This window comes from Cyprinodon tularosa, unplaced genomic scaffold (assembly GCF_016077235.1).
Source record: "Cyprinodon tularosa strain WSP-4 unplaced genomic scaffold, ASM1607723v1 ctg549, whole genome shotgun sequence".
NCBI classification, from domain to species: domain Eukaryota; kingdom Metazoa; phylum Chordata; class Actinopteri; order Cyprinodontiformes; family Cyprinodontidae; genus Cyprinodon; species Cyprinodon tularosa.
Genome location: NW_024039284.1, coordinates 667991 through 694834, shown reverse-complemented (window position 1 = coordinate 694834; position 26844 = coordinate 667991). Strand labels below are relative to the sequence as shown.

General features: G+C 43.4%; 1 protein-coding gene across 1 annotated transcript; it reads right to left on the bottom strand.

Moving 5' to 3' along the window:
- Positions 1 to 993: 993 nt before the first annotated feature.
- On the bottom strand, positions 994 to 24386 carry lrfn5a (leucine rich repeat and fibronectin type III domain containing 5a). Its single transcript, XM_038304938.1, has 8 exons — positions 24152 to 24386; positions 22675 to 22803; positions 22401 to 22581; positions 22134 to 22289; positions 19812 to 20071; positions 17316 to 17783; positions 5068 to 5341; positions 994 to 2841 (listed from the first exon to the last, which is right to left on the bottom strand). Exons 1-8 carry the CDS (start codon positions 24355 to 24357, stop codon positions 1921 to 1923), a joined length of 2595 nt encoding a protein of 864 aa, XP_038160866.1. The 5' UTR covers positions 24358 to 24386; the 3' UTR covers positions 994 to 1920.
- Positions 24387 to 26844: the final 2458 nt, after the last annotated feature.

The following is a 26844-nucleotide window of genomic DNA, read 5'->3' as shown; positions in this document are numbered from 1 at the left end:
AGTAGGCCTAACCTTTCCTCTGATCACAGCTTCCTTGGTCTCGCAATGAATCCTGGGATATCCATGATTACCGAGGATACATCAGACCCGTCCTTCAAATCGGGCAAAAAGAAGGACGCATTTTAAGGCCGCATAACGAGGACTCTTGGAATCCGACCAGACCTCGGCGCCGCGCTATGACGTAATCGGCCTTCGAATCCGGTCTTCTAAGGATGCGTCCTAGGTTTTCGAACAGAGCCATCGTCTCTCCCTGGCTCCTAGAGTTTGGTTTTCCCCTGATGTCTCCTTGGTTCTGGTTCGTTGATTCCTGCCTCAGTTCCTGTGAACCTCATTAAACCCACCTAAATTCACCTCTGCCTACTTGCCTCTGCATTTGGGTCCTCAAACCAACACCAAATCCTGACACTAATTACAGAACAAATATTTATATGTGCATAAATAATGATAAAAAAAAACATATTTTGAAAAAGTTTTGAAAGAAGTTTGCACAAACTTAGGACAAAATGCCTTTAGTTAGACACATTAATTTATCATTCACTACCTTTTGACAAAAAAGTCTTGATAATCACAAAAAATTATAAAAAAAATTAACATAAAATAAAAAAAGAAAAAACAAAATAATATCTTTACTCTCTTTTGTAAATGTTTTTGTTGTTGGCATTCATATAAATACACAGGTGTGATACCCAAGTATACATTTGATTGGTTTTTCTCTATTTTGAAGTTATAGCGCCTCCAGGAGAAAACTCCACCCGCCGCTACTGGTTATAGGACAGCTAGGAAAAGTTTCAGTCACTTAGCCTCATAGTTTCTGCTGTGAAACTAACTTTAAACTTCATAATTGTGAAAATAAAAGATAATTCATTTTCTAGGGATTAGGATTATAAACTGATCAGCTGAATTCAGAAGTGGACCATCCGGTTCTGTTGGATACAGGCGACACCTTCTTATAATAAAAACAATTTTATGAACCAGGATAAAGATAAAAACGAATTTTTTTTATTTTAACAGTTTTTATTTTACACAACATAACAACACAGTACATGTTGTTTTTTTTTACTGTACAGAAGCTTTCTGGGAGCTTGTGATGAACACGGGCTAAAGTATACCAATGTCAGTGAAAAGCTCACAAGAGAATCACCTTTTCTTTTCTCCTTTAAAAATAACAATTTGATTAGAGGTCCTTTAAAATTTTTCTTCTGTTTGTTGATTCTTGTCTCTATATGTCAAGAAAACGTCTGCACCCTCCGTTAGGTAAGAAAGGCTATGTGTGAAATCCGTCTCTTCCTTTAGACCAATCCTTCGCCTGTGGAGTTAGAGGTTCTGTTAGGGAGGTTCTGTTAGTGCAAAAGAAGGCACCACTGCTGTCCTTTCTGCCACAGAGTCGGTGGATGTCGTATGCGAGTGCGTGACTTTAAAAACGCTGTGCTTTTCCTCCTGCTCTGCGGATCTTCCTCCTCTCCATCCCCCGATGATGATGATCCCCTTTGTGGTATTTTCAGATAAGGTGAATGTGAATTCAGAAAGGATGAGGCAGGCTCATTGTCTTATTTTTACTCATTTTTTGTTTTTTTCTCCGTTTGTGCTATAAAGTGGATCCTGTAAGACAACGCCAACGCTACGAGACAAGGCATGTTATCTGTTTACCAAATGAGGACAAACCTGTAAAACGAGTACAAAAAACAAAAAAGACATGTGGAGAAAATTGATAATAATAACCCAAAAAAAACATATACATTAAAGCACAAACTTTCATCCAGAAAACGTAAAGAATCCCCTCAGGCGTGCCTGAAAATGGAAAACGAACCTCCCGACAGGCTCGGCCTTCGGTCGTAAAAATAAATCCAAACGCACCGCAAACACTTAAAACACTCACATTTAAAAGGGTGATGAGTAAACCAAGTTTCTGTGCTGCCATGTTTAGACGGTGCTTTCTAAGATCCAGTCCGACTCACAGCGTCCTCTCTCCGAGTCTCCGTCCTCGTCTTTGGAGAGCAGCATCCCGCTCATGGACTGGCTCCGTTTGTTCCGCGCCATGCGCCCCAACTTGGTCACCCCTCCCACTCTCTGATGGGGCGAGTGAGTCTTTGAGGCTTCCTCGCTGAACGAGTACCTCCTCCTCCTAGGCCTGTTCCAGCCTCCCTCCTCTGTGGGAAGAGTCTGGTACTTTGCCAGGGAGGAGCCGGAGCGAGGAGCCCGCCGCAGAACCGGAGTTTCTCTAAATCGTATGGAAGGAACCGGGCTGGAGGCGGGATGGAGGGGGGAGAAGGGGGAGGGAACAAAGGGGGGGGCTGGGCTTCTGTTCAGACTGGTGGAGTTATTGCGGTTGGTGTTGAGGTTCTCCAATGGGGTGGAAGGGGGGAGCAGGGCAGAGCTGGGGGTGGAAGAAGTGGGGAGGGGAGAGGAGGCCGGTGCGTTGGAGACGGAGGACCCCGGCTTACTGGGAGCCGGCTTCCGCTTTGACTTGTTCAGGGAGCCGCTGGCGTTGGTCGGTGACCCGATGCCAGCTGGAGCTCTTTGTTCACCGGCTTTGTCCTGGTCTTCAGCCCCGGACGCCGGGCTGTGGGCCCCCCAGCTCTGGCTGAGGGCGGACGTGGCCGTAGAGCAGTAGGGAAGGGAGCACTCTGACGACTGGGTGACGGTATCCTTCTCCCTGCCTCCTCCTCCCGACGCTCCGCTCCTCTTCTTGGAGTCCGCGGAGAGCTCGTCCAGCCCTACGGATCCGTGTTTGGAGGAGCTGGGAGTCACAACGCATCCCTGCGCCTGCTGCCCGTTGGTCTGCGAGTGGACGTTGGTCATCGACAAAGAAACACCTTTACCTCCCTCACCTGGGTTACAAACCTGAGGAAACAGGAAAAGACAAATGTTGGATCTTTGCTCCCATAATTAAAAAGATTGAGATTTTTTATCTTCAAGGTTCAACATCAGAATGAATCTGTAATCGAAACAACACCAGGGGGTGCTGGTGAGCTGGTCTGTTCACACTGAATGCAATTTGAGCTGCATTAAAGCGCGTCCATTAAAGTGAGTCCAGATGCTCCTGCTGCTCCTGTGTTCGATGCCAGAGAGCAGCTTTGCTATCTTAGCTGTGATCAGCGGGTAGAAAGTAGTTAGAATCTATGTTGAAGTGAGAAAGTCCTCCTGAAAACATGGTCTGTGCAGTCAGTTCATCCAGATTACCATCCTGCCTTCAAAGATTATTTCTCTGTGGGAGCCGCTCAGACCCCCACATACCGGCGCTGCGCTGTCACTGGGAATCCCCAGCAGCAGCTGCCTCAGGCCCGCTCGCCTCTCCAGGGTTTTCCCCTCCTGTTGGTGGCGGCTGGAAGTAGATGTTAGCGTTTTTCAGGTCTGTGCTACAAACTGCAGGCAGCAGGATAATAAAAGCCAACATATTCTGCCGGCAGGTTTCTACATTTGAAGTACTCTGCATAGGGATGGGAATCGAAAAGCGGTTCCTGTTCAGAACCGGTTCTGTTTGTTCCAATTCCATGGCACCGTTTGGCAGCTCGCTGAACGATTCTCTTAACGGTTCCAGGCAGCACCAGAGCTTAGCGCTGGGCAGCACGACTTACGTCATGTTTTTTACGCAAGTTATGCGCACAGCATTCAGTAAGAAGGTACAGCGTGACCAGGCGTAAGTCTAGAAAAGCAACAAAAAAAAAAATGGCGTCCCATCAGGTAAACCGATCTAAAGTTTGGATGTAAAGTGGCAATAACATCTGCGGGAGGAAATACATCCAACGTGCAGAAACACCTGCCTTCACGCCATGGCATACATTTTTACAAATGCCATGTTTTTGATTTTTCCGGACAGAAGCTAAAGTTACGACCATCATGGAAGGCAACTCTAGTGGTTAGTAGTAGAAATAAACCAGTTTCCTTTCTCTCTGTAGGTTATCAAACATGCTACGAAGTTGCTCTGCAGTTCAGGGAGCGAGGGAAGGGTGACGCTCATTTATTTAAATCAGGGGGAGATGAGTTTATTTCATGAAATTTTACAGTAATGCTTTTTCATTAAACGGATGCCTTCTCCATTAGATGTAGATGACTGTGAGGAGACGGGCAGCCTGGCTGGATCAGAGGCTGCAGCTCCCGTTCACTGCCTTCTGTTTTCACCGAGGCAGGCAGAGATAGAATGACCCAGGAGAAGGTAGACCAATGTCACCGTGCGCTTACCAAGTTCATTGATAGAATCAATAAGAGAATCGATAAGGAATCGAATTGTCTGCATCAGCAGTGCTGTGTCTCTCTCCCTGCGTCGAGCAGCTAAAATAAAATTTTTCCAACTCCGGCAGCTGCTGCTTGTGCAGCGCCTCACGCGCCTCAGATGATCAGAAGACTCATGAGGAGATGCTCCTGCTGCTCATAACTCGCTGCAGGACCTTTTGCTGCGCCTTGATGTGCGTCAACCATTGACTTTACATGTAAACTGCTGCTTGTGGTCTGAATGTAGCGTTACGGTTTCCCACAATCCTTTAGGTGTGAGTGCGTACCGGCCCCGCCCTCCTTCAGGGTTAACATAAATCCATCATTACTTCTCTCTGATGCATAAACTTCACACCTTCATCTAAATTTGTGTAACTTTAGTTTTCTGTTGTTTTTTTCCAGAAGCTGTTTCCCAGTTTGACCAGCTATCAGGTTATCATCCCATAATGGCGTCTGTGAGGCTGAAGGCCGTCTGGATTCAGCTCAGCAGTCTGGAGCTCCTCTCCTTCCCTGGATAGAGATCCAGTTTGGACCCATGGGAGGAAGATGACGAAGAGGAGTTGCAGCTTGATGGTTTCTGAACAACTGAATGTTTAAATAGTTGAGAACAGATCAGTTAATGATCCATTGATTCATTTTGTACTTTATAGATTCATTAGAATAATCACAGACGGTTTATTAAAACTCTGATGTGACAGATCAACATTTTCCTCTCAAATGAATCCAATTATTATTTCCAAGCTCTCCATTCTGAATCGATCCATCATGTGCCAACTTGATGGGAGTTTATTGCAAACCAGCCAGTCGCTGGTAACCATGGCAGCAGTGGTAAGATCATGCATGGCGACAGAGACCCACCTTGTAGCGAATCATCAGGATTATGATGAAGACGAGCACCGAGGCCACTATTATCCCTCCGATGATGATGATCATCGTCCCGCCCAGGAACTGGGACTGCATAAAGTAACACTTCATGTACTCCGACTCGGTGGTGAACTGCACACAGCCCACCACTCGCGTGGCCGTCAGGGAGGTGATGACGTCATCATAGATCGCCAAGACGCAGAGGTCGTACGGCGTCCCCGCTGCCAGGTTGTTGACCAGGAAGTTCTTGCTTGATGGAGGAATCATCCTGAGGGAGAAAAGGACAACTGGCTTCATTTCAGCTCGTCCAGAAGTTCATTCTTTTTATTACTGAGATCTGATTTATTAGAAAATAAAAACTTTTTAGTAAAAAAGGATAAACATCATTATTTGTGCTTGTGTGATTTATAAAGATTGAAAATGAGAAAACTGTAGCATCTATGTTGAGGTTATAGAGTCAGGACAGTTTTCACAACATCCGTATATTTATAGATGTGTATATAGAGGACAAAAAATGTAGAATACAAGATGTGAATGTAAATGTGAAACAAGTAGATAAAATAATTATATAATTTCTAGTATATATTATAAAATATTCATTGTTTAACTATTTATAACATATATAAATAGTTAGTAGTATAATAGTAAAGTTAGCTATTATAAACGTAGTTATAATAGCCTGGTTCTGCTGGAGGTTTCTTCCTGTTCAAAGGGAGTTTTTCCTCTCCACTGTCGCTACAAGCATGCTTAGTGTGAGGGATTGCTGAAGAGTCAATGAGTCGATGCAATCAGCTGGTTTTTCTTAGATAGAAAACTTTGAATCAATCTGACTGGATGATCTGGTGAACTGGAAAGTGACCTGAGATGACATGATGTGAATTGGAGCTATAGAAATAAACTGAATAGAATTGAAGATAATGATATTAATATATAATATAAATAATATTTGAAACATATTAAATAAATAATTAGTATGAAAATTGTAAAACATACAACTAAATATAATCATTATTTGTCATAGAAACATTTTTTAATCACAAAAAAATAAACTTTTCAAAAGTAATGCTTGAATAAAAATAAAAATCAGTGTTTCTGGCTTTTTCTCTGGAGAGAGGAGTAAAAACAGACTTAAAAACAAAAAAATTTAGAAATAATATGTTAATAAAATGACATTTGAAATAGAATAAAAACAGAAAATTTAAGCAACGGAGGGAGGAAAGGTAATCTCTCTTTACTTCTGCTTTTTAAAATACAATTTTTTTCAAAGGTTAATTTCTGGATTTCCTTTTTTTCAATAAAAAAAAAACAGGAACGGAATAAAATTGAGTTCATACTTTAGAACTGAAAAAATGCGATCAGTCTTTCCAGGTAAAGTAATTTAGTTTTGTGCTTTATTTCTCTTTTAGCAAACAAACTTTTCCTCCATGCTTCACTGGGAAGAAACCATACGGCCACCCAGATGCATGCTGGTCCTGCATTGACAGCCTAAACCAAATTCACCTAAATAACTACCCAGAAACGAAAAACTAAATTACTAAAAAAATATCTCAAAACAAATCAACAATAAAGTAAAAATGAATATATGGAGCCAAATTGGTCTCAATGTGATTCATACAGGACAAGATCCACACATGCATGGCACATGATTCCCTGGTGCATAAACAATTATAAAGTAAATTACAAAGAACAAGTGGTCTTTAAACTTCACTGCATTTGTGTGTGGATCTTTTAGACTTTCCTGACGCACCTCAATACAAAAATGCATTTTTTTAAGCAGGCAATGGTTTGCCACCAATCGCAAAGCTCCCTTGTATAAGCCAATCACAAGAAACTAAACAGATCCACCACATGTATGCAGCTACAAGGAGCGACTTAATACAGTTCTCGACAATTCCACAAAATGTCGAAAGCTGTATGTAAAGAAAGAAAGTTTTGTTTTTTATACACTCTGTGTGTACAAACGGACAACAAGTTTGTTTAAGTCTAAGTCATAATTGGCTCCTACAAAAAAAGAAATAATTAATTGATCTCAAAACCTTTTTTCATTCCAAAGTTTTTCAAAATTTTATTTCTGAATATTTTTTTTTTTTTGCTGAGATTTTTATGGAACAAACTTCACTCCATAGCTTCATCCTTTTCTGCATATAAATGCTCTGGATCTTCCTCATTAGATGGTTAATCAAGTCCCTCCCTGATCCAAATGGGGCCCCCGGCCTCAGCGTTTGGCCCTCAGAGGCCACAGTCAGGTCAGAGCATCTGGCTCAGACTTGGAGGTCAGGACACTGGTTCAGGTTTAACGGTCAGCACTAAGAGCTGTGGGATAAATGCAGCAGTAGGTCAGCTGACGGCAGTGTGTGTCCGTGAATGCTAATAGGACCGTCTAAATGTTAAATGGCCACCACGTCTCCTCCATCTTCCTCACTCGATGTTTTAATCACCGCAACAAGGAAGTTAAGCAGAGCACATGGATTAACGGTAAGAGTGACGACGGCGGCTGCAGGTTAACGGCAGGAACCGATGTCACTAAATCCTGCAGGCTTAAGGGAAAGTGGCCACGTTTGAAAACAACGTGTCCGAACAGGCGGAGATTAATCTCCCTAATATTGCTGCGCTTCCGGGCTTCGTTTGGGTCTAATAACGACTTTGGTTCTGTCACATTAGTCAGCATTAAGTAATGGGAGGCATTTTTCTCTTTGCCATTCTGCCCTCTGTAAGGCTGACACACTCGGTGTTTACTGACTCATTAAAACCCTGAAACCCTCAGAAACACAGAAAAACATCTCCAAACAACAGGACTAATGAATATCCTGCTGATGGACGCATCAATTATTATTATTTCTTCTGGACTTCAATTGGCTTTGGAAAAACTCGGGGAAAACAAAGTGAAGCAAAGGTCAAAGCATCAGGTTGTATTGTGATCACAAACATAATAAATTCTGCAGCCGAACTGAAAGTTGCCCCAAAATGTAATAAAATTATGGATGAATTCTGTAACAACCTGCATCTGTTGGATCTATTGGAGCCTAAATTGTTACATTAAAATGATGGTTTCATAGGAAAATGAAAAATGTTCATATTGCAATGTTGGATCTACCCAGATGAAAAAAAATTAACTAAAAATAGAAGGAATCCGAACAAAGATAAATTAACTAAAACGCGGCAAAGTTCTGTTCTTCTGTACAGATAAAAATAGGATAAAAATACGGAATGAATCCGAAAACAGGTTTCGTTAATAGAAATTACCAAAAAATGCAAACAAGAAATAAAACATTGAGAAATTTCTTATATTTAATTTTTTTGTAGATTTTTTTTCAGTTTTTTTTCTAATTTAAATTTGTCTTTTGATTTATTTTTTTTTAATATTTCAAAGAATTAGTTTTCATTTAGAGTTAATTTTAGAACTTAATTTTGTAAAATAGATTTTTCCAGATCTTATTCTCTTCTTCTGGGGGTGGGGCTTTTGTCTGGTCTGCTTTCTATTGGTCTGCTGGACGTTATTATTGGTCTGGAGCGAAAGGATTGGATTGGGCTGGAAGTGAAACAACCGGGATAGAATTTACTTTGTTAAACTATAAAAAAAAATGGTTCTTTGCTTGAAACAATAATGGAAGAAAAGGGTCAAACGAGTGCAAGTCACCCGCCTTAAAATCTCGGCTCTGATCGGCATGCTGTGGGAACACCAGAGCCGGTTCAACCCGCTAAATTACGTGATACAATTGAACGCAACGCAACGGATGTCAACACACTGCGCCAGTCGCCTCTGATCTAACAAGCAGAATCAACTCTGTTTACATTGGATAAACTTGGAGCAGCTCTGGTTAGAGGGATTCAGATAGATAACAGAGCGAAACAATAAAGCACACTGACTACGCCCTAGCTTCCTTCCATTTGGCTCTCCATTGTTTACGTCCCTGATTTCTGTCGCATTGGTGACATCATCAACACTAACCCAGCGTGATAATGTCACCAAACATGCAGGTGCCAGTGAGGGGTTAGATCCAGCTTTTATTGGAAGGAGCCAAATGCTGATTGTTAGTGGGTCAACCCATGATTAAAAAACAGGAGTTAACCTGCTATTTTCAGTGGGAAAGAGGTTAAAGTCAGACTGTTTTCCATCTATGCAGAGGTCTGAGCGGCTGAACCATCCAACCGGACCAATCAGAATGCAGAGATTTGATCTGAGCTGTGCTTCTCTGAACCCACACACATAATTTCCCTTTTTATAGTATGTCTTTTATTTCGGCCTCCTTCCTGTTTAGTAGAGTGAGCCCTGAGCTAACCCATCCAAACAGACTCATTCATCGGGCCTAATTTCTCTGTGTGTGAGCCGCATCTTGCTGCCAGTCTTTCCAGCCCTACAGTGGGCAGATGACGGCCTTGGCTGAGACTATTCCACTAATCTGTCTGCTGCGCTCTGCCAAGCCCTCAGCCCCAGCAGCCGTCTGTGCATCTGTGTGTTTCTACTTCCTTTATGTCTGCAGCAGACAGGGGAATTATCTGAACATGCATCAGCTCCCATTCCAGTCTGTCATGGCTGCTCCGTCTTTCTTGTGGCTACCTGCCAGCGTCCATCATGGTGCCTTAAACCTGGATTCGCCCTGGAGGTAAGGCTTGTATCAGTTTTGACGTGCGCGGTGAGCAGCTGCAGATTCACTGACTGCGGCGCGCGACAAAGAAGGACTCTTGCTGCGGCGCTTCAGCCTTTGTCTCAGGAGAAATGAATGCCTCCATTCAGGGAACAGCCATTCTGGATTGTTCTATTTGGAGCTATTTCACTTGATTAAACTTTGGACAAAGCCTGCAGGCCCCGAACACAGCGCTCCAGGGGATAAAAGAGCTTTCATGTCAGCAACTCAGTAAGAAAGAAAGAAAGCAGAAGGTTTTGTGGAGGAGCTCTCCTGGTCACCACGAGTCACAGCTTCAAAGCTGCATTTCCAGAGGTTTCTTTTGAAGACGGACTGCTTCTCAGAAATGTGTGATATTTCTGTGCTTACTTTCAATGATGTATTGTATTCACTAAATGAATCAACTACAACAACAAATCTCTCAGAGTTTCAGTTTGCAGGTATAGGAACTAATTCAAATGTCAGATTACTCACAAAGAAGTGAAACTATGAGGCACTACGAGGCACTGAAATTTATCTGACAACAGAAGAAGAAATCTGTCTGCATGATAACAGCTTTAAAAACAAAAAAGGAAAAGCTACAGTTTAACTCACAGATTATTATTATTATTACTAAGGACCAATATGTTGAACATGACGCACCAACTGCTACCACTGAGGATGTCTTTAATGAAGGATTTGAAGGAAGTGCAAACTCAATATAAACTGAAGGACCTAGAAGTTTGCAGATGTTTATCAGGGCATAATAAATGAGCCACAGCAGCAGCCAATCAGAGACAGGCCTTTTACATCTTGTCAAGTAAAGAGCTCATAACAAAGCAACCATTCAAAATGGCCCTTCCAAGTCAAACACCACTTAATTACAGGGTCTGACCAGGAGATGGCGCTTCTCTTTAGATGTTAATGTAGGGGACCAACCAAGGAACAGCCAAAGACAAACAAAGGGCCAGCAAAGAGCCATCCAAGGACCAGTCAGGGACCAGCTAAGGGCCAGCTAAGGGCCATCCAAGGACCAGCCAGGGACCAGCTAAGGACCAACCAAGGGCCATCCAAAGACCAGTCAGGGACCAGCTAAGGACCAACCAAGGAGGGCCAGCTAAGGGCCATCCAAGGGCCAACCAAGGACCAGCCAAGGACCAACCAAGGGCCAGCTGAGGGCCAACCAAGGGCCAGCTAAGGGCCAGCCAAGGGCAAACCAAGGACCAGCTGAGGGCCAACCAAGGACCAGCTAAGGGCCAGCCAAAGGCCAACCAAGGACAAGCCAAGGGCCAGCCAAGGGCTAGCTAAGGGCCAGCAAAAGGCCAACCAAGGGCCAGCTAAGGGCCAGCCAAGGGCAAACCAAGGACCAGCTGAGGGCCAACCAAGGACCAGCCTAGGGCCAACCAAGTACAAGACAAGGGCCAACCAAGGGCCAGCTAAGGGCCAACCAAGAACCAGCTGAGGGCCAACCAAGGACCAGCCAAGGGCCAACCAAGGGCCAGCCAAGGGCCAGCCAAGGGCCAACCAAGGACCAGCTGAGGGCCAACCAAGGACCAGCCAAGGGCCCATCAAATTAAGTGGGGACATTTTGAATGGATACTAGTGTAAGTTAGACGCATGGACATTATGTGAGGAGAATGACCTGTCCATCACAGCAGCTGCGTTTGATTCTAGTGGCCGCATCCTGCAAGGACCCAGTCTGTCTGGACTGGAGGTCTCTGAAAATAAGGAGACTGGAAGAGTTTTGGCTATGGATTCAAACAGGTCAAGCCTTCTCCAACCTTTCAACGCCTGTACGCTCTGTCACCTAGCAACCGTGATAGTTGACGCACAAAGTAGGCAAAGAATGAATGCAAAACTTCTCACTGCCGTTCTGAGTGTTTATAACATTTCCAAGGAGCTTTAGCAGCAGTACCGTCGTCTCAGATATCAGTCCCCACACTGCAGAGATATTATAATCTGGGCTTCAATATCAGCCAAACCCATTTCCACAGTAACAGAGAAAACCTTTCAGTAATCCCGCAACATATCTGACTCTATCACCATTAACAACTATTTTTATTCTTTTCAGACGGAACCATTCACAGACTTGGATTATATTGCACTGCACTTCAAATATTCACCACTGTTTGGCGCCATTTCCCTTTTTCCTCTGAGCACGGAGGAGCCGGTTTGCTTGGGCTCGTGATAAATCATGGGATAACCAAGGCTATGGAGGATACAGCAGACCCGTCCTTCAAAACGGGCAAAAAAAGGACGGAATTGTCAGCCGCATAACGAGGAGTCTTGGAGTCCGAACAGGCCTCGGCGTGCTATGATGTAATCGGATGAATTTGCCTTTCAGAGGACGCAGCCGCCGGATTCAAACTCAGCAAAAGTGTGACTTGTGATCCAACTCAGATGCTTGTTGGTGGCAGGTTGAGATGCTGATTGGCTGCTTCCCAGATGGATGAGCCTCGATTGCATGAATGTCAAAGATCCACCTTATTCAGCCGAACTTCCTGTTTGGCTTCATTCATAACAATTATGTAAATATTGGAAGTATTTAACATTTCTTTTTACCGTCCGAAGTGATGGATGGCGACTCGGTGCCATGATTTTACCAAATGAAAGCGAACAATGACACCTTCATCCTTTAAAACACAGACTTAAAGTGTATTTTTTCAGGTATATATTTCCCTCCTAAGCTGCGTATCCGGAGTGTATAACATTAATGAATTATGATAAATGTGATATAAGGAAACTTGGCTAAGAGGAAACTTTTAATGTGTTTGCTTTTTTTTTTTTTACCAAGAGGGAAATGGAGTCTAAATTTAGGCCGGTCTCATTAATGCAGCGTGCAGCAGCACAGATGTCAGAACAGCGAACTGCTGAAGTCGTCCCAGATATCCGAGGTGTTTCAGCATCCATCTGCAGAGCTTAGCAGCATTAGCTAACTCATCATGCAGTGGTTTCCTCCTTTCATACATTATCTCTGCAAACTGTAACATCTTTTTTTGACTTTCTGGTAAATCCCTGAGCTCCTTCTGCGCAGTGAAACCACACCCAGCTCCTCCTCACTGTGGGATCTTCTCTTCTGCTCACAGTTTGACCTTAAAACCCCAGAAGCTTTTAAAAATAACGCCCAGATGTTTGTTCTGCTTTATGTTTGGTGTCAATCAGAACTGAAACAGGAGACATGGTTTTCATGCTTTAAGCACAGCTGATCTGGGTGATGTAGAGGGCCCCCAGGGGCTGCTGGCAGGGATAGAGTACTTCCCGCTAGGAAAAGCGAGGGACAGGCAGCCATTTTCTCAAAGCTCTGAGTCATTCTTTAACTCTGAATTACAAAAAAACAACTGATGTGTAACTTTTCTTACTCTTTCTTTTGTACCTATCAAATGGGAACCAGTCCCTGTGGCTTGATGGATCTGATGGAGTGAAGAACAGCCACAGAAGAAACACTTTGAGAGGTATAACAGAAATAAAATCGCAGCAGGTGAACATGTGGACAGAAGGAAGGGAGGAAATCCGAGGAGATCAGGGAGAAGGAAAACCTTTGGATCGTTGTTTTCCTTCAGTATTTAGAGTTTCCACAGCAGCAGAGGTTTAGGGAAGGAATCTGCTTCCTCACAGGCTGTGAGAAGTGTTTTTAATTCAGACTAATTTTCATGTGAATGTGCTTTACTGGAGGCATCCATGTTTGTCAAAGAACACTACTGCCACCTACTGGTTAGTGACATTGTCACGGTGCGGTATCGGCTGTTGATCAAGTCCCAGTGCTGTATCTGGTGTTTGTCACAACGCGCTATTATCCAAGTCATCTTGAAAACATTCTTCTTCCAAATGTTGGCTACATATTACGGGTTTTTTCTCTGGCCAGAAGTTCGATGGCAAATCCTCCCTCTTCAAGTTGGCGATCCAACGACCAACCCGTCCGTGGAGGATCAGGAATCAGAAAGGTGGAATAACTCTTTTTTTTTCACTTTTACCCGATGTATTCCAGCATCCAGCTGCCATGCACGTGGGCATTGTCAGTTTCACTATAGCTCTGGTGAATTTCAATGGTGAAGTCCTCTGGAAATCTTCAATAATTGTTGTTGATTGCAGATGTGTCTAGTAGTTCCCATTGATTTAGCTTGGAAAGCGGGGAGAATGGCGCTAGGCTAACCGCACCGTGACGTCACTGCTGGAAGATGGCAGGAGGGAGGGGCTACTATATTTATTTGGTTATAGTTAGAGTGGCATGGTTAGTTATGCTGCTATAGGCTTAGACTGCTGGAGGACATAGGGACCTCTTTTCCTCACTCTGCTTTATTCTTTATTTTCTATCCTCCCATTCTGTTGTATTTGTTAGTTCAACCTCTAACTTTATGCCTTTTCTGCTTTTTGGCTGTGACTCCACTGTTTTTTTGTTTTTCTTTTTTGCTCTTAAAAGGGAGTTTTTCCTCTCCACTGTTGCTTCATGCATGCTCAGTGCTGTGGAGTCTATGAAATGAATCCAAGCTGATATCTACTAATCTGGATGTATAAAGTGACCTGAAAGGACATGTGTTGTAAAGTAGAGCTATAAAAACTTACTGAATTGAGTGAATTTGACTTGTCCAACCATTTTAGCGACACACCACTTCTTGGCTTGTCCTATAATGATGGATTTCATCAGGTTTCTCAACCTGAACATCTCAATATTTCTCTCTTTTATTGCATTTTAATAAGGCAAACTCTTCCTTTTGTGTTGACGTGGTTGATTTTCTGTGTGACCGACTGGGCAGCGGGCCCAGCACCGGAAGAGAAATACAATAAGCAGGACAACCTGTGCCAAAACTCCGGCGCTGTATCAGTATTCACCAACTAATCTCACGTTTCTTCTTTGAGCAAAACCCAATGAGCTCCTGGTGTGCGGTTGTGCAGCCATAACCCCGCTAAGGATGGAGGGATGGATGAGTTTTCTGGTCAGGTTTCAGCACACAATCGCCTATTATAACCAATGCATCTCAGCCTTTCTGCAGATCAAAGGTCCAGAGGGTTTGAATAACCAGGACTATTTTCCTGTAAGGCTTTGAACCGATGTATTTAATTCATAGTTAGCTGGAAACATATTGAACTCCTCACACCCAGGCTGAGTAATGCTGAGGAGGTGAAGACGAAAAATGTCAATGTGTGGAAAATCAATAAACTCTCACTGAACCTGAAAAATAAGTGCTTTATCCACAACAACGGGGCCAAGTTCTCCTCGTCTATTAGTCTCTTTGCCTCCATGTTTCAGCGCTCTACCTCCCCGTTGTCCTCCTTATATTCCAATTTACTGTTCATCTTTCCATCTGTTCTGTTGCTCTGCTCCCTGTTTGTGTAGTGAAGAAGAAGAATCAATGAGATGCTCCTTTGTGCTGGCAGAGGTTCTGATCGGCAATCAATGCCCCACCCAAAGACAAGAGAAATGCAAGATAGCATAGATGAACAGATGCCATTGCACTAAAACGAGAAATGTTTCTTTTTCCTTGAACTAGAAACATGCTTTATTGATGACATTGATACCGTACACACAGTACTCTGTTAAATCAGAAAGCACATTCAAGATCTTCTTCTAACTTCATCGGAAATTTTTTTTAAGGATTGAACGTATTTTTAATCTTATTTAAAAGGTATAGGCAATCCACAGGCAGATGGACGGTAGGTTACAATAGGTGGCAGAGTAGTTTGGAGAAAAGAAATGAGTTATGTAATACTAGTTTTTAACGTGCAATAAGTCCCCACTGTGGATGGGGACAAAAAGTATCTACTCAAACACCTCATACTTTTTATCCGTGGATTGCAAAGAGGAGACCAACATCAGGGAGAACTTCCCGCTAGACATCATCAGGGCTGCCAACTCTTCACCAAACCTGGGAGTGAGATTTTGAAAGAATCTGTACATGCAGCCCCTGTCAGGGTGAGATGAGGACAGGCGCAGCTATAGGTTGGAGGTTTTCAGAGGATTTAACTGAAACAAAGTTGTAAAATGTTGATTTTTTTTATAGCATAGTAAATATTACTGAATAACAATAAGTGATCTGTAGTTATGTGGAAAGTTTTTCTCACAATATCCATTATTTTCTATATTCTGGTGATTTTCAGAGAAATGAAGTAAAGAAGAATGGGCCCTACTAATTTTTTTTTTACAATTGACAAAACAGCTAAACTATTCAGACCTTCATTAGATTCTATAAAAACTCACCATGGCAGGAGACAGCATTTCAGCGGATGTTTGATTCCGGTAGATGTGATGTAAATTAAGTTTTTAAACCAGGGGTCACCAACGCGGTGCCCGCGGGCACCAAGGCGCCCTCAAGGACCACATGGGGGCCCCTCTTCGTCTTCTGAAAACAGAAGAACTCACTCAGTGGGTTAAGTTTAATTTTTTTTTTATTCTGTTGCTCTTCTTTTTAATCATTTATGTATTATTTCATCATGTTAACTATTTCATCATATTTCAGTGGTTTCAAAATGACAATATTAAAAAGAAAATTAGAAATGAATAAAAGAATAAAATAAGAATAAAAAAGAGTTTTTATGGATGAGATTTACTGTAGGTGAACACTGATCCCTCCAGTTCATAGGTCAGTATTGGTAGCCCTTCCTATGACTCGGTAGCCATGAAGTAGCCCTCAGCCTTAAAAAGGTTGGTGACCCCTGATTTAAACATATTCAATGGACCAAACTAAGAATACACGATTAAGATAAGTAATAATAAAATCAGAACATCCCTCTGGTTCCTCTTATATCCCTCCAGGATAACTGAGCTGTTCTGCATATTCTCTCTAAATCTGGTTGGTCTTTTCTTGGGTGGCTGATCTTTGAAAAATAAAATGCAACGGTTCTTTTTCTTTTTGTGGACCTCCTGTAGTTTTGAGAGGCAAACCTGAAAGCTTTAAGAATTTAGTTTTGTTTAATTCTATTCAGTTTATTTCTATAGCTCCAATTCCCATCATGTCATCTCAGGTCACTTTCCAGTTCACCAGATCATCCAGTCAGATTGATTCAAAGTTTTCTATCTAAGGAAAACCAGCTGATTGCATCGACTCATTGACTCTTCAGCAATCCCTCACACTAAGCATGCTTGTAGCGACAGTGGAGAGGAAAAACTCCCTTTGAACAGGAAGAAACCTCCAGCAGAAGGGTTAGATTATGGAGTTAATCAAGTTTTGTTTTGTCAACAAAACTTTTTTCTGGTCAATAGAGTTTTTGTAACCATCTGGATTAGCTTCTGCTAGCAGCAGCACCTTCAGCCAACTCCGCCCTCTTCCTCCGTTTGCTCCTCCTCATCTTCATCACCTCTTGTGATTTCTACATCATCATCAATTTTAACTGAAAAGTTTTACCGTTACTCTTTGCTGTTTTAGCTGGATGGTTTTAGCGTTAGAGAACCTAGCATATGTCATTTACCCAGAATGCACTGCAGGGTAAACAACACTGAAAGTCTTTGTGACTAAATATTTCTAAAATCCATTCATGCTAAAGAGCATCAATGATTGAAAACAAATGTTGCTCAGATAAAGTCTAAAGTTAGCGCTAACGGTGGATCCCTTTAACCTTTTGACCTAAAGTTCGGTCTAATGCGCTGAAATCCGAGCCGCCTCGCTCAGACGGCGGGCCCGCTCTCGCCGACGCCCTCTCTCCTACCTGTAAACCAGCGAGTCGTCCTGGCTGCCGTTGTACTGGATCTGGAACATCCTGATGCCGGGGATGTTCCGCTGAAAGTTGAACTTGATCAGAGCGGTGGACGACGTGGCCTCCGCCGTCACCACCCGCTTGTCGGCTCCGCCCTTCACGTCACCCGTCACATTGCTGCCGTTGGCGCCGCCCCGCGTGGACGTGGAAATGTCGGACGAACCGGGGTCTGGTTCTTGGATGTTGTTGGTGTTGTTGGAGATGTGAGGCAGTTTGATGATGACCAGCTCCACGGTCTGGTGGGCTTCCCCGGCGGGGTTGGACGAGATGCAGGTGAAGGAGCCCGTGTCTTTCACAGTGCTGATTAGGATGTCCAGAGTCCCGTTGTTGTAGACCAGGGTTCTGGAGGAGTTAGACACCAGTTTGCCTTCAGGAGAAATCCAGTGAATGGCCGGTTCTGGATCCCCTCTGGCCTTACACCTTAAACAACAGAAAAGGAAGACAAGAAAACAGCTAAAATCTTTGACAGACGCCGCAAATAACCTACATTTAGACCAAACCCTTCCTGTTCTCTGGCAGAAGAGGAGCTAAACAAGCAGGCAGGGGTGGATTTAGCAAATTTGGGGCCCTATGCAAAGACAGGCATGGGGCCCTCTGATCTGAGAAGCTGAGACACACATAATATTATCATCATTCTGATGGCATTTTAGCCAAAGGATTTTTATCAAAAACATAATTAATGTGCACAAAGAAGGAATAGTTGTATTAACCATAAATATAAACAGAGTTTTATGGGGCCCCCAGGAACTTGAGGCCCTAGGCAACTGCCTAGTATTGTCTAATGGTAAATCCCCCCCCTGTTCTTTCACTCCAACACTTTGCATTTTGCTTCAACTCTAAACTCAGAATCTTATTTGACAAGAAACATAATTATGGAGGGAAATATATTCCAATATTACTCAGAGCAAAGAACATGTTTACAAAAGGGAACTGAAAGAAAAATCACTTTCAGAAAAGAAACTTAAACCGATATTTTTACTGTTTGCTATAATATATTTCTTAAAATTTCTTAAAATTTGCATTATTTTAAAATCCTATTTTCCAAATTTCCCTCGCTACACTTGGTGGTCTGAGCACCGACCAATAGAAACATTGTTGATAACGTCAATGAGGAGCAGACTCGTTTCTATTGGTCCACGCACAAAACAATAGAAATGCTGCTTTCACATACTTGTTACAAATTACTCTCAAAAGATTTAAGTTCCCTTTTTTAATACATTTTCTTAAAATGTCCTTTCTTGAAATTCCAATATTGCTTTCAATAAAATGGGGGCAAATTTCTCACCATACAATTGTATTAACAAACTACGACGGAGTATTAGGGCCAGGCTAGCGATTTCTGTTTTTGTTATATTTCGAGAATAAAGTCGTAACATTATGAGAATAAACTCGCAATATTAAGAAAATAAACTTGGAACAAGACTGTTCATAAAATTATGAGAATAAAGGCGTATTATTAAGAGAATAAAGTCACAATGAGAATAATCATAAAATTAAGAGAATAAATAAATGAAGTTACGAGAATAAAGTCACAACGTGAATAGTCATAACATTATGAGAATAAATTCTTAAAATTATGAGAATAAAGTTTTTATTTTATGACAGCGCATCAGTTTGACAAAAAAGGAAATCTTTTAGCAACAGCATCAAACTGAGCAGGATGGACTCAGGTTCCTGATTGGTGGAGCTATTCTCGTAATGTTACGACTTTATTCTCAAAATGAAAAAAATTAATAAATCTCTAGCCTGGCCCTAACACTCTGTCGTAACAAAAAATTGTAAAATCTGAAATCACAAAAGATTTTGTTAAAACTTTTATTTATATTCAAATTTGGTCTATCGTTAATTTAAAAAAATGTTTTAGTAAAAAAAAAAAGTGCACCCTTCTCCTAAACGGATTATTATTAGAGCCGTCTCCTCCTCCCTCCGGTGGCTTTTATTCATGTTTCTAGTTATAATTTATCTAAATGTCCTTGAAGATGGAGAACCTCTTTACCATCACCATAATCTCTCACCTCCTCGGATTGATTCTCTATCAGGATTCTGTCCAAAACACTCCAAAATCATTTTAATACGTAACTTTAAACCAATAATGGACAAACTAACATCATTAGAGCTCAGTCAACAAAGTAAGGAGGAGATAAACGCCTGCTCTGCAATAACTGATCTAAGAATAAATGAACATTTCTTAAAATAAAGTTTATATCAACATAATTTGCCTCATTTGTTTCCCCTCCAACAATGATAGCTGTTTTCAGACCTTCTTCCAAATATAGGATTATTTTTGCCAATGAATAAATGAAAGATTTAATGTGTCCTAAGTGTTCAGATGGAGAATACCCTGATTAGACTAAAAGTGAAGAAAGATTTAAGACTCTTTCCACTCCTCTACCGGTGATCCAAACAAGTCTTGACCATTTCAAACCATTTTCAGACAGTGGCCTGTACCTGAGCGCAACTCTCTGTCCTTCCAGGACCCTCATCTCGTGGGAGAATCTGGTGATGAGGGGGGGCTCACAGAGGAACTCCTCCTCAGAGATGGACCAGAAGTAGCGACCCGCCAGGTGCTCAGGTGTGGCACACGTCTCCAGGTCGTCCTCTCGTTTCAGCCTCCTCAGCCAGAGCAACTCACAGTTACAGTGGAGAGGATTTCCCCCGAACGACAGCGCGAAGGACGACGGCGTCATGTCCCCGGATGTAGCGAGAACCTGCAAGATTTACAGAGCGAGGGACAGCTTCCAGGGCCAGGTCCGTACGTCAACAACCAAGAGACATTTATAATCAGAGGGGGAAAAATCGAGGTCAAGAAAATAAAAAGACTTTCCACAGACTGGGAACCAATTAACTGCTTATGTGACCAGGATGAAGGAAAACTTCCTGGGCCTGGATTACACCAGTGCCGCCACCAGTGGGGTGGCCAGGGGCACACTTGCTGTTTCATAGCATCAGTAGATTATTGTCATTTAAGGGAAGAAATAGACACATCACCTTGTATAGTCAGTATAAATGCTATGAAGTCCATAAACCATGTAATATAACATATTATACAAATCATCACAGCAAAATTAGAGTGTTAACGGAACATAATAACACTCTAGTCAGATATTAGGACTATTACACACACAGAATATCTGATGATGCGCCAAAAGTGCTGAATTGATGATGTAAAGTAGCAGCCATTCAAAACAGCCCCTCCCAGCCAAACAGCCATCGAATGGCAGCAAAATCCCCTCCAACTTCCAGCCGTTGGCCTTCTCCTGCCTGTGCAGATTTCGTTACTCTGACTCCACCCTTTCTCTGAATTACAGGGTCTGACCAGGAGCTCATTAAGATCTCTTTAGATCTTAATGTCCACAAATCATGACAGAGAGAATATTTTAGTACAAAGATTGATGTTTAAAAAGGAAGTGAAGGGGACCAGCCAAGGACCAACCAATGACCAACCAAGGGCCAGCCAAGGACCAGCCAAGGACCAACCAAGGACCAGCCAAGGACCAACCAAGGACCAGCCAATGACCAACCAAGGACCAACCAAGGGCCAACCAAGGGCCAGACAAGGACCAACCAAGTTCCAGACAAGGACCAGCCAAGGGCCAGACAAGGACCAGCCAAGGATCAGCCAAGGACCAGCCAAGGACCAACCAAGGGCCAGCTAAGGGTCAGCAAATTGCGAACCAAGGACCAGCTGAGGGCCAACCAAGGACCAGCTAAGGGCCAGTCAAGGGCCAACCAAGGACAAGCCAATGGCCAACCAAGAACCAGCCAAGGGCCTACCAAGGGCCAGACAAGGACCAACCAAGGGCCAGACAAGGACCAGCCAAGGGCCAGACAAGGACCAGCCAAGGATCAGCCAAGGACCAGCCAAGGACCAACCAAGGGCCAGCTAAGGGTCAGCAAATTGCGAACCAAGGACCAGCTGAGGGCCAACCAAGGACCAGCTAAGGGCCAGTCAAGGGCCAACCAAGGACAAGCCAATGGCCAACCAAGAACCAGCTAAGGGCCAACCAAGGACCAGCTAAGGGCCAGCCAAGGGCCAACCAAGGACCAGCTAAGGGCCAGTCAAGGGCCAACCAAGGACAAGCCAATGGCCAACCAAGAACCAGCTAAGGGCCAACCAAGGACAAGCCAAGGACCAACCAAGGGCCAACCAAGGACAAGCCAATGGCCAACCAAGAACCAGCCAAGGGCGAACCAAGGACAAGCCAATGGCCAACCAAGAAACAGCTAAGGGCCAACCAAGGACAAGCCAAGGACCAACCAAGGGCCAACCAAGGACAAGCCAATGGCCAACCAAGAACCAGCCAAGGGCCAACCAAGGACAAGCCAAGGACCAACCAAGGGCCAACCAAGGACAAGCCAATGGCCAACCAAGAACCAGCCAAGGGCGAACCAAGGACAAGCCAAGGACCAACCAAGGGCCAGCCAAAGACCAACCAAGGGCCAGCCAAGGACCAACCAAGGGCCAGCCAAGAAACCAGCCAAGGACCCATCAAGGAAAGTGGGGAAATTTTGAATGGCTACTACTGTAATATACATGTCTTTATTATATTTTTATGGTAATTACATTACAGGGATTTTTTTGGCGCAACTCCATGAGAGTGGGGAGTACCAAGATGGCAGCAGGTGTCTTCAGTTTTTTTGGTCTATCAGCAATCCAGTGGATAAATAGAGATCAGTGGTGGAAACACTCAGATAGCGTAACATCAGTGGCATGCGCAGGAGATCTGGTACCTAGATCGCCTCTGGCGTTAAAATAATGCGATGAAGTACCTGCGCCCGCTGAAAGAGAGGGTCTGGTGGGAGCTTCTGAAGCTTATTGGAGGTGACGTCCAGCCGGTTGAGTTTCTGCAGAAGGGAGAAGGTTCCCTCTGGAATGTAATCCAGCATGTTGTGGTCTAAACTCAGCGTGTGGAGACTCGTCATTTTCTGCACAAACAGAAGAAAAATATACATTTCATTTAAAGTAGGTTAATATTTTAACACAAACGTCTTTAAACATCCAGAAATAGGAGTTTGGTGTGTTTAGAGCGGGCTGACCTGAATAGACTCCCACGGAATGGAGTCCAAGTTGTTGTAGCTGAGGTCCAGCTCCTCCAGCGCCAGCAGGTCGTTGAACGCTCCCTGATGGATCAGCACCAGCTGGTTGTTGTTGAGGATCAGGTGGTGTAGCTTCGACATCCCGCTGAACGTGTCATTGCCTATTCTCGTCAGCCGGTTGCTGCGACATGAAAGAAAAAACAAACAAACCCCTGAACAATCTGCAGGTTTTATTTCCCCCATCAGGCTGCGGCGGTCTGGAGGGACGGCGTACCTGTTGAGGTGTAGAGCTCGGAGGTTTTCCAGATCTGCAAAGGCATGAGGTGTAATGAAGGAGATGGTGTTCCTGGATAAGGTCAGGTCCACCAGCCGTGTCATGTTGGCAAAGTCTTTTCTTTTAACGCTGTTGAAACAAAGGAGTTCAGCGTAATTAAACACTCAGAGCATCAGATATGATCCGCCTCAGCGGAGCAGCTTCAGCAAACATCTGTTTGTTTTTCTAGCAGGAGGATCCAAACTCACAGAGGACTGAAGATGCAAACATCTATCAATATGCAAGATAAATTTCATATAAATCCTTCCCAGCTCGGTCCCACATTTGTTACGGCTCCCTCTAGCGTGGCGTCCGCCAGGAGACAGCCTGGAGCTGCTTCAGTGGCTTTGAACCAACCATGACTGGAAAAATCTCTTTGTTTTTTTACTCTGATGAGGTTTCTCTCCATCCAGAGGCGTCTGGGTTTGCAGCAGCAGCAGAACCGTCTCTGCCTTCCATCCATCACTGATTTATCTCCCAATAGGATCCTGCAGGTCTCTGCTCCCAGAACTCAATCTGTGGTCCATGTTCATTGTAGTAATGAGGCGGTGGGGATTTCAGGAGAACCTGCCTCTCTTTTTCACCCAGTCTCCAATCAGGTGACCCGGTATAAACACCCGGGTAAAATAATAAGAATTGAACTTCATTGATCTCACATTAGAGAAATTTACCTCTGCATTTAACCCATCCTCTTGGGGAGCAGTGGGCTGCCATTGTGCAGCACCCGGGGAGCAATCGGGGGTCTTGCTCAGGGACCCAGAGTGGAGGCAGTGGGATTCAAACAAGGTATGCTGCCTTTTCAGAGCACAAGCGCACTGCTGTAACCCCCCACGCCAACACTTCCCTGCAAAACTAGCGACTCTGACCATGGGGGCCAACTATGTGGCAGACAGCCGCTCCATTCTGGAGAGAAATATCAGCTGTGCTGCTGCCATCAACACCTTTGTTTCTAGATGTTGGAGCTTGGCCTGTTTTCCAGTGTAGTCCTGTTTCTCTGACTGTGACTAACTGGATGTGCTCTCTTCATCCTCTGACATGGGAGCAGCTGTGTGTTTCCTGGACGGGGCCTGTGGAGCTGGTTGACAGTTGCCTTTTGTATCTATGGTTCTTTTTCTATGTCTGCTTCTGTCTCCTTGAACCCCAGTGGGCCTCAGCAGATGGCCGCTCACACTGAGCCTGGTTCTGCTGGAGGTTTCTTCCTGTTCAAAGGGAGTTTTTCCTCTCCACTGTCGCTACAAGCATGCTTAGTGTGAGGGATTGCTGAAGAGTCAATGAGTCGATGCAATCAGCTGGTTTTCCTTAGATAGAAAACTTTGAATCAATCTGACTGGATGATCTGGTGAACTGGAAAAGTGACCTGAGATGACATGATGTGAATTGGAGCTATAGAAATAAACTGAATAGAATTGAATCTCATTGGCACTCAAGCGTTCGTCACCTTGTCACAAAGTTGTCGGCCAGCCGTAGCTCCACCGTGTGCCTGTCGATGTTCGGCGGAACAAACAGCAGACCCTTCTTTGCGCACAGCGTCGCCAGGTTAGGTGACAGGATTTGGCAGACGCAGCGCTTCGGACAGATCTGCGCCCGCACCGCCATGGAAACCGCCAGCATCATGCAGAGCAACAGCCTCTCCATGGTTAGCATCCTCAGCGGGTCGAACACCTGAGCAACGAGATGGGAAGACATTGACAGAGTTAGCCACATCTTCTGTTTACATTAGAGAGAAGGCCAAAATAGGACGCTTGTTTATCTGGATAATTCTGGAAAAGAAATTCTGTAATCAATTACAGACAAAGAACTTTTTTCTCAATAAACAGAAGAAAGCAGCAAAAGTAGCTTTTTAAGATTAAGTGAACATAACCTCGCTAATCGCTAATTTATCATTCTTTAGCAAAAATGAGTACTGAGAGGAAATTTTTGCGAATTTGTTCCTTATAGTGGTATCAAAAGTTCCCACATTTGATACTTAAGTAGAAGTATATAGTATAGAATATAAAAACATTTTGGTAAAAGTTGAAGTATCAACTTGACCTCTTTACTCAAGTAAAAGTGAAAAAGTATGCTCCAAAAACTACTGAAAGTATAAAAGTATAAAGTAACCTTTAAAAAACAGCCAGATGCCGCTATATGAATTAAAAGCTCGATTTTTTGACTATTTCTATAAATCCTCTGAGATAGGGCCAAGGATGAGGGAGGTCTGGTTGGTCTCCGTCTCCCGATACGCTCTCGCCTGCGTCCGACCTTTCAGACATTTCAACATCTTTTTCCGAATCCCACATTGTAGCATGGCATAGACAATTCACGTTAGCAGTTTGAAGAACACCTGCTTGCTTCTGATGATTTCCTTTAGCTAACCAATGAGTGTTTGCGTTATATGACTCATCCAATTACACTAGTTTTCACTAGATGTGGGTGGAGCCAATGATCTGCATTGGATGGAGCACATGACAGGTAATGTTTGATTTAAAAATGTAAGGAATAGGAAGTACAGATACTTGTGTGAAAATGTAATGAGTAGAAGTCAGAAGTAGGAAGAAAAATAAGTAATGAAGTAAAGTATAGATACCAAAAGTATTTGTACTTCGTTACTTGACACCTCTGCTTCCTTCCATCCGTGAGACAAAATAAGGATCTGGGATTTGACTAGGCCAATCACACATTTTTAACCTTTTAACACCCACCTAATTTAAAGTAATCCTAACCTATTTTGCATACATAAATGGAAAAGCAAATAACTGAGCAACTGTGATACATCATTTAAAAGCAACACCTTCTAGTTTCTGAAAATATTAATGAAAATAGTGTGAGTAAAAAACAGTCCAAGCTGCATCAGGTCAAACATGACTCAAAGTTTTTATTCTCAAAAATAAATGGTCTTATTTGAACAGCAGTAATAAAGACATGTTTGAGTAAAAGGCATTTCTCATTGCATTAAATTTGTTCTACATCATGTCAGCCACAAAAGCAGAAAAGTTCAGAGCTCTAGCTCCAACAGTTCCAGAGCTGTGGGGCTTTGAACTGTTGGTGTCGCCACCGTCTCCAAATCTCTGCAAATTGTGCCAAATGCTTTATTAAACTCTGACCCATAGAATAACACTGAAGCATTTTGATGACCACAAAACATTTATAAAGCAGATAATTTCCACTTTTTTCAGATCAGTGCATATAACAAAATGTAACATTTATAAACCTAAAATGACGTAAAAATCTATAAAAAATATTTAAACTGATGCTCAAGTTAAAATAAGCCACAGTTCTTTTTCTGAGCTATATTTTGTTTTTGTTTTTTTTTCCACCTTAGGCATTGTTAAAAAACAACATCAGTGTCCAAACTTCAAAAATATTGGAGCGTTTTTCGTAACTGCGCGCATTGATGCAGCCTCACCTGTGTTTCACTCTTATGCTACGTTCACACCGGACGCAGCAAGAGCAGCAAAATCGCGTCTGCTGCTTCATTTTTGCTGCTTGTACCAGTTAGTTCTGACGCGCGGCTGAAGCAGCTTTGCTGCTCTGGCTGCGCAGTGCAAAAGTGTTTCTGACGTGCGTTGGGCGGAGCTTCACTATCCTTTCTCTGCCTTGCAGCTATATTTGCTGTGATCAGTGGGAATAAAGTAGTTTTAATATGTTTTTAAGTGAGAAAATACACCTGAAAACTCACTGCAGTCAGTTCATCCAGATTACCATCCTGCCTTCCAATATTATTTCTGTCAGAGCTGCTCAGACCCCCACATACCAGCGGTGCGCTGTCAGTAGGAATCCCATTCAACAGCAGCCTCTGGCCCGGTCGCCGCCTCGCGGTTCACAGACGCGCTGCGCCTGCTGCTCAAAACGCGCCGCGGGACCTTTTGCTGCACCTTGACGCGCGTCAACCATTGACTTTGCATGTAAACTCGCTGCTTCTGCCGCGCCTGCTGCGTCCGGTGTGAACGCAGCATTACATACGTTGGTAACGTGGCTCTGCTTTATGTCTAGGCTTCTTTGAAACCTTATTTCATTTGCTAAAAAGCCAAACAGCCCACGAGTTCTCAACCAATAACAGCAGGACTTTGTGAGGCGTAATATCGCTCTACTTGGTGTGTCTGAAAGGCAAGGAGCGCCCGTGAGGCTTCATCGGCTGTCCCTGACTCAAAT

What these genes read in the sequence shown, in the direction of transcription:
- lrfn5a (XM_038304938.1), bottom strand. Translation starts at nt 24,357, where the DNA reads ATGCTAACCATGGAGAGGCTGTTGCTCTGCATGATGCTGGCGGTTTCC. An exon ending in GCCGACAACTTTGTGACAAG is followed by an intron (nt 22,804 to 24,151) that starts GTGACGAACGCT and finishes TTGTTTCAACAG; the next exon opens with CGTTAAAAGAAAAGACTTTG. An exon ending in CGAGCTCTACACCTCAACAG is followed by an intron (nt 22,582 to 22,674) that starts GTACGCCGTCCC and finishes TTCATGTCGCAG; the next exon opens with CAACCGGCTGACGAGAATAG.